Here is a 13,366-nt window from a genome sequence, read left to right on the forward strand (position 1 = left end):
TACCTCCGCGCTCGCTAAGTAAGAATATCACACACCGAACTTGTTTCCTTCCTATTTAAATCATAATACTTCCGCTGATAATTTGAATGCTTGCGCGTTCTACTCAAATTTACATATTCTGGCATTGGCAGTTCCAGGGAAAAGTAAGGCTTGACAGGAAAGATAGTTTAAACTTAAAATAAATGTTAGTTAAAATAAATATAAACCCTACATTTGCCGCTGCCAGAATTTGGAAAACTTGGAAGCAGGTCCTACAAACGACCTGTTGTAAGTTTATCTAATTCTGAACTAACTGGCGAGAACCTCGTTTACACACACACACACAAAAAAAAAAAAAAAAAAAAAAAAAAAAAAAAAAAAAAATCTTATGTAACAATTATATACTAAAATTCTGTTGCTCGTTACAAAGCTTTCTTCTTACAGCAACTTTTCCTGGACTTCATCAATCAATCTTGGTCTTTCCTTCCAGCATCTGGAAGGAATAAGTATCAGTATCTTTCTACATACATTATAATTTACACTTTCTTGACGCAATAAATTTTTGTTTTTAAACGATTCGTTTTTCTTAGTTATTGCTTACTTCACATTCATTCAATTTTTCAAGCATTAATTTAACTTTACCCTGCCTCTCCACCGTGTGTGGTGTCAAACGGGAATATTCGTGTTTTAGTCTTACAACACTTCGCCTAACCACCATGATTTGTTAGAATTCAACGACCAAATAGACACACCTTACTCGACATTCTACAACTCAATGAGCTACTTTAATATTCTTAAAAATTCAAATGTAGGTGGAGAACCCTACAAAACACATTCATTCTAACTTCCCCCTCATTCATCTTTAAACATGCAGGCTTTCGCTCTAAAGCATGACTTTACAGTTTAATACTTAAATTTTGACTTCATTGCTTTTAAGCATTCACTTTTAGCATCTACAATTTTATGCTTCTAGACTAAATTCTACTTTTACATAACCTTCAAGTATTTACATACATTTACAAAATTTTAATACATATGCTTTTTACAATTTACCATAAAAATGAATAAGAGAAAATAAATTTTTACTTTACTCATTCTTCGCCAAGCTGGCGGCACTGAAACTAAAATTCTTATTAATACAAGAATACGAAGTTATTTTTATCTTCGGCCAAATTTTGGCTTTAACATAACAGAATTAGTCTTTCGACCAACAGAAAATGCTTGTTTTTAGCTTTTACACTTAAAGAAAATAATACTTTTGCCTTAGCTAAATAAAGTAAAACAAAACTAAGTCTCAACCGAGACATATTGACTTTCGTCAAAACATAGAACTTCGTACTTATGCATAACATTTCGGAACAAAAGAGAAAAAAAATTTATAGAAGGTTTTAACTTATCTTTGAGTTTTCGATGCTTGAAACTCCGTCATCCGTTTTTGACAAAATTGATCCCAAGTTAGAGGTGTCATGGATGTCAATCTTCTCCTTATTGATCTCTGAGTGTCGTCCCCGTTGCTTTTTCTTTTGCGTCCTCTACATGCTGGCCTCTTGACGGAGTAATAGTCTGGTTGTTGGCCTTTCTGTTTCTGCCTGGGACGGCTGGTCTTGACGTCCTCCGGTCTGGAGTCCTTCTTGAATTTCTTCTGTTCCTCGTATTTTTGTGCCTTTTGTTGGCGTTTCAGTTTCCGGAACGGTGGCCTTGCTGGCACCTGACTCTGTGGCCGTGTGCGCGTTCTCCTTGATGTGTAATTTCTCCTGCTATCCTTTGTAGGTGGTGTTTTTCTCTTTACCACGGTTTCTTTACCCGGTTCATCTGTATTTTTGTTTTTCTTAAACGCCGGAGTTTGAAAATCATTTTTTCTTTTTGATACCGACGTCCGGGTTGTAGAAGTGCTAGGTCTCTCTTCAGTTCTCTGTTTCTTGGGTGGTGGAATAGTTGTTGTAGTCTCTGATTCTTCTACTTCGTTTAGACTTGAGTCCTGCAAGAAACTTTTAAGGATTTCAAAATCATTTGGATTATAGTATTTTTTCACCTGGTCGGGACTTGCTTTACAGATTTCCCCTCTCTCGTTCTTAAGATATAATACTACCCCTTTGATTTCCCGAATTACATAGGGGCCTTCAAACTTTGGAGCTAGCTTTGCCATAAAATTGTCTGGGGCACTTGATAAAGAAAATTTCCGTTTCAATACTTTATCCCCAACTTTAAAATCTGCTTCACGGCGTTTTCTATCATAATAAAGTTTCTGCCTATTTCTTGCCGTATCCGAGGTTTTAAGCGCCTGATCAATCAACTTTTGCACATCTTGTTGTTTAAACTCCTGCTCTCTTTGTTGCACAAAGAATAATTTATCTAAAGGCGTAATTAACTTTCTGCCTAAAAATAATTCTGCTGGAGTTTTTCCCGTAGTATCATGATGTGCCGTTCTTAAAGCATAAGCTAATTCATTTATGTAGCCATCCCAGCGCTTGTGATGTGTGCTAACGTAACTGCGAATTATTTTTACAATGTTTTTATTAACTCTTTCTGCTATGTTAGCCTGTGGTCTATACGGAACCATTTTGATATGGCGTATGCCAAGTCCATTGCATATGTTTTCAAATATTTGACTAATGAATTGTTTTCCGTTATCGCTAATGACTTTTATCGGTGCACCGTATTTTAAAATGTATCTGTGTAAGAATGCATCTGCGACTGTTTTGGCTGACGCGCGTTTAAGTGGAACAATTTCTATCCATTTTGAAAAATGATCTACTATTACTAAAAGAAAACGATTTTTATTTAACTCGCTCTGGGGGAAGGGACCAAGGAGATCTATGCCTAAAATTTCATTCGGAAATGTAGCGCTAATGCTATTTAAGTACCCGGCCGGGCTGTAATTAATATCATTTATTAACTGACATTGATTGCAGGACCTGACATACGCCATTACTATTTTGTATAATTGCGGGAAATATACCGCCTCGCGTACCCTTTTTATAGTCTTCCTGACCCCGAGGTGGCCCGCTGTTTTTTTTTCGTGCAACTCCTTCAAAATGCTTAATCGAAGCGAGGCTGGGATGACTGGCTTATACTCAAGATTTTCGTTTGTTGTTTTCGTATAGAATAATAAATTATCTATTATTTCATAGTTTTTTGCTCTATTTCTTATCGCATCGATATCTGTATGCTCAAAGCTTTCGGGGTCTTTCAAATAAGCATAGATATTTCCAAATTCAGGATCAGCTTTCAGTTCACTAATAACCGTATCTCTAGAATCTAAAATTTTTGAAGTCAACACAGCGCATTTAAGTTCATTTCCTTCATCGTCCAGTTTTATACGAGAAAGTGCGTCAGCAACATTGTTTTCTTTACCCGGTTTATATTTTATTGTGATATTATATTCTTGGAGTTTTAAAGCCCATCTTATTAACCTGGGCGTTAGGTTTTTTCCCGAGTAAAGTCTACCAACAGCCGCATGATCCGAAAAGACTGTTACTGGCGATTTGCCGAAATAAACTCGAAATTTGTGTACAGCCATTAATACGGCTAATGTTTCTCTTTCTGTAGCTGTATAATTCCTTTGTGTTTGATTCAATGTTTTACTAAAAAATGCCAGCGGATGGTTATTTTGCATAAGAACCGCACCCACCGCATAGTCTGATGCATCTGCCGCAATTTCCAGGTTTTCATCCCCCTCAGGGAATTTTAAAACAGGGGCATTAATAAGCGCTTCTTTTAATCTTTCAAAAGCTGTGTTAGCTTCCGCTGTCCACGTAAATTTACTCTTTTTTCTTTTGATTACTAAGAGTGGTTCAACAATATTAGCGAAATCTTTTATGAAAGATCGATAGTAAGAACATAACCCAAGGAAAGATGAAAGTTTCTTGGCGGTGTTGGGCGGTGGGAAATTCTTAATAGCTTTTATTTTTGAATCTTGCGTTTCTATACCCTTTTGCGAAATTTTATAACCGAGATATTTAAGTTCTTTAGTTGCGAACTTGCATTTTGAGGCGTTAATTGTAAGACCGGCCTCTTTTAGTAATTTAAAAACTTGTTCGAGGTCATTAATGTGTTGTTCCAACGTACTACTCGTTATAATTATATCATCTAGATAAATTAAAGTTGATTTTCCTAGGACAGGCTTTAGAACAATGTCCATAGCTCTCTGGAATGTTGATGGGGCCCCACACAACCCAAAGGGCATGCGTAAAAATGCATAAGTGCCCGATTTTGTTATAAACGCGGTTTTGTGTATATCTTCGGGTCTCATAGCTATTTGATAGTAGCCAGACGTTAAGTCCAAAGTAGACATATATCTTGTCGATTTGATCTGTCTAATGATCTCGTCTATAACCGGCAAAGGGTAAACTGGAAATTTGGTAATACTATTTAGTTTTCTGTAATCAATAGCAAACCTCCAAGCCCTTTTATCCGAAGGAGGAAACTCGTTCTTTTTCCTACATAGTACGACTGGACTCGCGTACTCACTATTTATGGGCGTTATTATTTTATTCTTTAACATCTCCTGAATATGTTCTTCGATGATTAGGTCTTTTTGTTTATCATAACGATACGGTTTAGTCCTACAAGGTTTTTCGGCATTTAATTGAATCTTATGAGTCACGATTTGGCAGTTTCCTGGTTTTTCTGAAAACAAATGAGAAAAATTACTCACCACTTGCTGTATTGCTTTACTTTCCTGGTCATTCAGATGGCTAAGGTCCAATTCAGGTGTCTCCACAGGTTCCACCACCCTCTGGTCCATCTCCAACACCACGGAACTATGTTGAAAATTTAATTTGGCCCTCGCGGCCCTTAAAAAGTCCACACCTAAAATAAGAGAGTGTTGTAGGTCTTTCACCACAAAAATTAATACTTTGAGATTTTCCTCTTTTACCTGTAAGTTTAATGATAATTTCCCGATGCAGTGACATGTTTTTCCTTGCGCCGCTATAATTTCCGTATTTCTGGTTTTAAATAGTCGTATCCTATAAAAATTCTTTTTGAAGAACTTTTCACTCATAAAATTTCCTTCTGCTCCTGTATCGATGAGGGCTTCTACTGGTACATCGCCAACCAGGATTTGTATAATTGGTAGCTGTGAGTTTTTTACGATGACCGTGTTTAAATGTCTATTTGAGGGTTTTTTTAAAACTTCCGGGGTCTGGACCCTCCCTTTCACAGGCCCCTCTACTCGTTTAAAGCTTTCCTTTCAATCTGTGTCTTCTGGGTACGCGGATGTTTATTTTCAAATTTTCTTTTTGGGCCTTGACCTTCGAGTTTCGATGCGTTAGCTTGATAGTTCTTTCCCCCATATGAGCGATTTCCATTTCTGGTTTCCTCCTTCCTTCGGGTATGTTGAGAATATGTTTCCCCTCTCGCTTTTTCCGCTATTCTGCGATTTTGAAACTTCACCGCCAATTCAAAACGTTCCTGCAATGTGCTTGGGTTTCTAATTTCAAAGTAGTCTTGGACAGCGGGTAACAATCTTGGTAATATTATTTCAATTATCTCCGCATCGGGTTTTTTTCCATACAGCATATCCGTTAGCTTGATTTTTCGTAAAATAAAGTCCGTCAATTCTGCTGTATCCCGTTGATAGAAACTATATAGCTCGGCTTCCAGCCGTGCGCGATCTTTCACTATGGGGAAGGCCTTTACTAACGATTTTTTGAAATTTTCAAATGTATACGTCGGGCTTCCAAATTCACCTAGAAGAAATTTGCCTATATTTTTCCACCATAGCACGGCCTGTCCTCTTAGTGCTGATGTGGCGATGGCAACTTTTTGTCTTTCAGGCACAGAGCAGAGCTGAAAGTGGTTTTCTAGACCTTCTAAAATACCGCCACCAATTTTTTTCCGTCGAAATGGACGTTTGGCTTGATTGATGCTCTCAAAGTCTGGACCAGGTATCCAAATCCTTCTAACTGAGTTATCATTTCTTGGTGTTGTCCAGCGGCTTCCATCCAATTTTCGGCCATTTCAGTTCGATAAGTGTTCGGGCGCCAATATAACGTTGCGCGCCTCCAACTTGCACGCAACCAAGAGGTGACTGTGAAAGCTTGTATAAAAGATAGAGCCTTGTGAAGGGTTTAAGTCCCTTTTTATTCAACGTAATAAATTACAATTGCGTTCTCTTGACGCTTACAGACTGTGCCAACTTGGCAGTCAAAATAAAAATAATAACCTGAAAAGAAAGTAAAGACAAGATTCTAACTACGAGGCTCTCTAAAATAACTAACTCACCGTGTTTCCCAATACTGCTGCTAATTCAGCAGACTTGAAGCTCACTGGAACGATTACCACTACTTCCCGCCAAGCACATAGGCCGCAACGCGGGGTTCTTCAATTCTCGCTAACTACCTCCGCGCTCGCTAAGTAAGAATATCACACACCGAACTTGTTTCCTTTCTATTTAAATCATAATACTTCCGCTGATAATTTGAATGCTTGCGCGTTCTACTCAAATTTACATATTCTGGCATTGGCAGTTCCAGGGGAAAGTAAGGCTTGACAGGAAAGAAAGTTTAAACTTAAAATAAATGTTAGTTAAAATAAATATAAACCCTACAGGGTAGCGGCAGAAATTGTAATTTTATTGCTATTGTATATTAATCATGTTTTTTGCTGTAAACTTTTCTCTTATTTCATACAAAATAAGTGCACGAATCATTATGATTGTTATATTTACAGATGTCATTAAAACATATAGTTTAAATTTTAAAATAAAGTCTGAAATATGATCTATAACGTAGTGCTACGTTTTTGAACTGCAAGTATAAGTTTACGTAATATTGCGTGACATGTGACAAAGGGTGGAAGGGGGTATGTTGAAGTGTGACACTTTGTGACAAAGAGAGGGAGGGGGGCCCAAAATGTTGCAGAAAAGTGTGACATCATTTATGGACAGCCCCAAATGAGCATAGTTGCGTATTTGAAACACGTCGGAAGATTTTCTTTGTATGATATTGAAGGAAAGGAGAGTACACTATGTTTTTTTCGGCTGTGTTGCGTTGTGTTGTTGGAGGGAAACAAACGAAAAAAAATCGGAAAATAGAAATTTTGATGCAACACTCTACTATGAGTAAAAATGTCGCAATAAATTTAAAATAGAAAATTAACTATAACTAGCCGTGAAGCAACCCGATAGGATGCAATTTCCTAAGTAAATATCAGAAATTTAATGATCAATCTGTTTTAACATGGACACAAGGAGGGCATATCACCATTTCGCAAATACAACCAGATACTACTGTCCTCGTACCAAAACCGAAGTGAGCTGAACCCTCATCGATCCTCCAGTAACGAATACCGAAAAGCACCCGTTTCGGTACAGAAGTAACGAATACCGAAAAGTACCCGTTTCGGTACAGAAGTAGCGAATACCGAAAAGTACCCGTTTCGGTACAGAAGTAACGAATACCGAAAAGTACCGATTTTGGTACTGAAGTAACGGGTACTTGGATATACCGATTTTCAGTACCCGTTACAACTAAGTACCCGTTACAAAATACCCGGTTCGGTAGTATCGACTCATCACTACACGTAATTAAAAAATGGCTGCCATAACATTACGGAAACAGATTTGAATCTGGGTTGTTAGAAAACCTCTAACAGCGCCAGTATTTGGCGCCAAATCAAACGGCATCCTTTTCTACACTAGAATCAATATTTCTTTACATATTAATAATAATATACCTTCACAGGATGAAATAGTGCTTTTATATATATGAGAGAATAAGTTATATGTAACTGACAGTGGACAATCGATTTTCTAGGGTAGAATTCTAACTACACAATATAATTAGATTTTGTCTTTTTATAAAGCAATAAAAGAAAGAGAACTCAAGTGTTAACATATGTAAAAATAGTTAGGACTTTCAATAGATAATAATTCTTTCAAATATATACAAGTAAAGAAAACAGGTGGGAGAAGTTGATCACCACTATAGATATATATCTCTAGAGAAGATTAAGCAGATAAAAATAATGCACCTGAAACTGTTAATTTTCCGGAACAAGTTTCTGATCCGAAAGAGTTGGAAATTGTGCAAGAATATTTTCCACTGTCATCTTTAGTCGTATTTTTGATGACGAGAGTCAAAGAAGCGCCATCTTCTTCAGTCTTTAGCTCTATGTGAGTGTGGTCGATTGTCAATTCATCACTGTCAAAAGTCCTGAAAAGCAAAAAAAAAATGAATTTATTGATTACGTAAATATGGGACGAATATAGATCAGAACTCTAAGCAGAATGCGTCCCTGATGCTATTTAATATGTTTACCGAAACAGGAAATCAACTTATTTATTTAATTTTTGATGCATTTGCAAACCTTTAATCGCAGAGTTTCAAGCGTCAGCTTTATGCAAGCATATCTTAATTCGGCACTGCGTTATGAAACATATTATATGTTATATTACAGTTTCTTATTATTTCATTCGTTGATATTTGTTTTATATTACGCAAAAGCATTACTACTCCTTTCAGAAAAACCACTCCATTTCTACACTCAAGGTCTAGCTCTGAAAAGTTTATTTAACGGTAACAGATTAACACAATAACGGTAACAGATTGTCACTCAGCTTGTCTCTGAATCTCAGCATTCATACTGATCAACATGAGTATGAAATGGCATACTCCTCTTACCACTTCACACTGTATCTATAAAACTGGAGGAGTTGTTAAGTAGGTAACAGAAATATTCGTTTGACTTCTGCAATAGAAATGAACAAAAGTGTAAAATTTGAATATATATGAAACAATTCTGCAAATAACTTGCCAAATTTATGTCAATATTGTATTTAATTCATAGAAATTTAATACAAAAGCTATTAAATCCTGCAAAATATTGAAGATTATTTTTTGCCTGAATTAATGAGAGATAAGTATTTATACAGGTGACAGGTGACGGAAGACTGGGACGCCTGGTGTTTAACAGTGGTAAACAGGCATATGTCCCACGCCTTCCCCTGTGTAGAAGCAGCAACTTTATTTAAATTAATAAAAGTATTTACAGTGCTACAAGAGCAGATGAGTGATTGTGTTACATTACAGTTCAGGATACATTAGCATGTCATAAATAGTCAAGTGCAAGACATAAAGAGATAGGGTCTTAAATAAATAAAAAAAAAAAAAAAAAAAAAAACGAAAACAACACATTAATCACATAAACATAAGGCGTAATTAGATACCAATACTCTTCACTCAGTTCATAAACTTTGCCAGTGCGTGATAGTGTTGTATATTGGAAATACTGAGGTATTTGGAGATTCTATACTTACTACAGGGTGTACAGACAGTGAACAAAAGCTTAGTAAAAGCATGATACTTGATAAAATACAGGACAAAATACATGCAATGCATTGATACAATACATGAGACACGGAATACATTGATAAAATACAAGAGACATGAAATACATTGATAAAATACATGAAACATGATACAACTTTAGAAATAGTACACAACACTAAAAATGTGATATACAGAGCGGAATACGTATACAAAGGTATTAACAGAATACAAAACAGAAGATAGTGCATTAAAGATTTAAGTACAATGGATATATACATAATGCGCAGATGCTATTGCAAAGATAATTTGAGTATCATAGAATTTGCGCAGTTCGTATAAATTACAGGAACAAATGTTATAATGAATGCAGATACATTGTTACATGTGCAAGTGCTAATACCTGAAGGAAGAATGCGCTGAGATACTGATGGACGCTGATAGAACTGAGACACTGAGGGATTGGTGCACTACTGGGTACTGATGATAAAATACATTTATTGGTGTATTAATGACGAACTGAGAGGCGATTGGCGGATTCAGTGAGGAGAGCAGATGTCCTGACCCATCGCCCTAGTGATGCTGACAATTTCAGAAATTTTGGATATTGCAGGCTTATGTGTAATAATAAATCTATTAAAAGCTTCTCTATTGGAGGTTTGGCTGGGGAGATGATGAGCAGTTGTCAATTCACATTCATAGAGGTAGTGATCCGGGGTGCCGTGACCTCCGCAGACGCATTGGTCAGTTAGAGATATGTTGCGTTGAAAGAAGTAGATGGGAAATGGCCCATGACCTGTTATGAATTGTTTAAGGGGTGCAATGGCGAAGTGCCTTTCTGTGCTCTTTGGATATAAAGTCAAAGGTGCGTCTTCCTGTGGGGCTGAGGTTCCCACTCTCTCTGCCATAGCTGAAGACACTGTTTTCTTAGAATACTTTTCAGATGTGAGGGTGGTGCTGGAAGGCTGTTGAATTGGGCGTCTGAGTCTGTGACATCTTGCTTGGCTAAGCGATCCGCAGCCTCATTGCCCTCGTTGTCCGCGTGGGCCTTTATCCATTTCAGTAGCAAGTTAATGTGTGCATGCCGTTGTAGAAGATGCTGTAGTGAGATAATTAGAGGTGAAGTGTGCTGATGGTTTAGTAGTGCCTGCAGTGTTGAGAAGCTGTCCGTGTGGAGGGTTGCATGCGTGATGTCTTGATGGATGATGTGTTGAATTGCTGCCGTGATAGCAAGAATCCCAGCCTGGAAAACGCTGTTCTGTAGTTGTAGGCGACCCTTCCATTCTTGTCGACGTTGTCCGTCCTGGTAGTAGACATAGGCACAACCTACGCCGTCCTCCTGCTTGGACCCATTCGAGTAGAAGTGGGAACCTTGCATGGGAACTTGGGTTTCATTGGCATTCGAATGACGTGAAAGGTCTATCTTGACATCTTTACCTTTGACAGCCGGAAGAGTGTGTAGGGGATGGCCAAGAGTTTCATACTGTATGGGGCAATATGTTGTGTTGGAAACTGAGGAGTCCTTTCGCAAGTGTATTAATTTTGTGTCGACTGCCTCCATTTCCACTATGATGTGTAGTGGAATCAGTCCTGCAAGTACAGTCGCTGAGCTGGTGGCGGTGGTCCGATAGGCACGGGTGAGATTGAGGCCAAATGGTCTTTGTAGGCTTGTTAGCAGCTTGATTTTTTGGACGCTCATTAGCTGGGCCCATATGGCAGCAGCATAAGTAGCTATTTTTCAGCTACACTATGGTAGAGTAACTTTTGAATATGGTGACTTTGCCCCCAATTCTTCCCCTGGAATGTGCGTGCTTTTCTTGCAATAATTGAGGTTTTGTTCCTCAGCTCTTGTACATGTAAGAGCCAGGTGAGGCTAGAGTCCCAGGTGAGGCCCAGATACTTCAATGTCTTTACAAATTTAATGTTTTTCCCCTGTAGTTTGATGCAGGGGCGTCTCGATGGTTTGGTGCCTGCTTTTGGAATAAAGAGGGCTATGGTTTTTTCTGTAGAGATTTTGAGCTTTAAGGCAGAGCATGCATTGTCAAAGATAGAACATGTAGTAGTGCTGTTACTCTCCAGCTCCTTCCGCGTACGGCCTTTGACCAGCAGAGCAGCGTCATCGGTGTATGCCACAACGGAGGTGTGTTGTGGCCAGTCTGACTCCAGAACAGCATTGAATATTAAGTTCCAGAGAACCGGTCCGGCACAGGGGCCCTGAGGGCATCCTCTTTCCTGGCGTTTGATGGTAGTGCGGTTGTCATTGACTATCAGGAAGCTCCGGTTCTCTAGATAGCTGCAGAAGATGTTGAAGAGATTTGCCGGGCAGAGTGCTTTCCGAAGTGCTTGTTTTATGGCGGCCCACCAGAGTGTATCGAACGCACTCTGCAGGTCAATGGAAATAAATGCAGTATGGTAACCTGCTGTGCGGTTAGCTTGTATTATGTCTTTGATGGTGCAGAGGGCATGTGTTGTGGAGAGTCTGGGACGGAATCCGAACTGCTTTGGACTGAGGAAGTTAGTTGAATAAAGATGATATGAGAGCTTTTGGACAAGTAGTTTCTCATAGATTTTCCCCATCGTAGATAATAAACAGATGGGCGATAGGAGCGCGGGTCTTGTGGGCTCTTATTTTTCTTCAAGAAGAGAACCACTTGTCCTTGCTTGAATGCCTGAGGGAAGATCTGAAGGGATAGAAGTCTGATGAAAAAGAGGCGGAAGGAGGAATGTCTTGCTTTATGGGCTATCTTGATGATTGCGTAGTCCAAGCCGTCCGGACCAGGTGCTTTTTTATTGGGTAAGATTCTGAAGATGTGTCGAATTTCTTTGTCCTGGAATGGTACATCATATGGCGTATTAGGGGTGCTGATGTTGTCTCTGATCCGACGCTGAGCAGGCGTATCTTCTTCAATGTTGTCATCTGGGAAGATGGCGTCCAGGATGTAGATAGCTGTGTGCTCGGCTATGGTGATGTCAGCGGCTGGAGGTGGTGTCTGTATGTGTATCTGAGCCGGGCGGAAGATTTTGCCTGTAGTGAGCTTATGAAGTATCCCATATGGGTTAGTGTTGGTCGAACAGAAGTTCCGCCAGCTGTTGATTTTTGCTGCCAGGATATTGTTTTTGTAGATGGCCCTCTCTCTTCGGTAACTCAGCAGGATTCGTTGTTTTTCATTATCATCTGTGGTGCTGCGTATCCGGCGTCTAAGAGCTCTGCACTTTTGCCGCTGTGCGCGGAGTTCTTTTGTCCACCATGTTAATCCTTGAAGTTTTTTGGCTGAGCGGGTGGGTAAGAACCTGCTGCATGCTTCTTTTAAGGTTGAAAGCAGGTTGTCTGTATAGATTTCCATTTCTTCTCGAGTGTTAAGGCTATTGATAGTGTCTTCTTCGTTACGGAGGATAGCAGAGAAGCTGGAGGAGAGGCGACGAATTTTGCTGCCTGGGAGTTTGAATCTGGTGATGACTGGAATGGTCGTGTCACAGAGTACAGTGAAGTGTATAAATTTATGATCGGAACTGCTCTCGTCTTCGCTGACTGTCCAGCCCGGTATTTTTCGTGCAATGTTAGTTGTGCAAAAGGTAATGTCTGGCCAACCAATGTTGTATGAGTTGTCATATGTGGGTGGTGCATCTGGGGTATTGAGGAGGTGAAGGTTGTGGGAGGCTAAAATGTCTTCCAAAGTGCGGCCCTTTTTCATTAGTGTCTGCGTAGCCCCATATGCTGTTGTGGGCGTTGAAGTCGCCCCCAGCAACAATTGGAATTGTGAGACTGCGGCGTAGGATGCCATGTAGTGTGATAAGTAGTTTGGCGGCGTCGTCGAAAGGAGAAGAGTAGGCTGAAATGAAAATTAATTGGGTGTTCTTGAAGGCCAACAGGATGGCTACTACGTCTCGCTCCTGATGGATAACCGGAGGGCTCCAGGTGGGGTTGCTGCATGCAATGGCCGCTCTTGGAGCTTGGTCTTGTCGGTCTGCTTTCTTTTGATAAAGTTTCCAACCTATGGGGAGACTGGCGACTTCGCCCTCCATGGTGTAGGGCTCTTGGATAAGTAAGATGTCTGTATCGTGGGTGATAACATGTTGAATTAGTTGTGAGGTGGCTGCTTGGGCCCTTTGTAGAT

At 39.3% G+C, this 13,366-nt stretch overlaps 1 protein-coding gene across 5 annotated transcripts in view; it reads right to left on the reverse strand.

Annotated features, from left to right (window-relative positions):
* LOC118200338 (protein Obscurin-like) overlaps nucleotides 1-13,366 on the reverse strand; it is a 500,451-nt gene that overhangs the window by 229,999 nt on the left and 257,086 nt on the right. For all 5 annotated transcript variants that reach the window (XM_085822284.1, XM_085822292.1, XM_085822266.1 and 2 more), the window contains one exon: nucleotides 7,957-8,138. In XM_085822284.1, the coding sequence (XP_085678410.1) occupies nucleotides 7,957-8,138 (182 nt within the window). The remainder of the gene's footprint in view (nucleotides 1-7,956; nucleotides 8,139-13,366) is intronic.

Source organism: Stegodyphus dumicola, chromosome 1 (genome assembly GCF_044657685.1).
Source record: "Stegodyphus dumicola isolate Sdum_Otavi_A_Nest chromosome 1, ASM4465768v1".
Lineage (NCBI taxonomy): Eukaryota > Metazoa > Arthropoda > Arachnida > Araneae > Eresidae > Stegodyphus > Stegodyphus dumicola.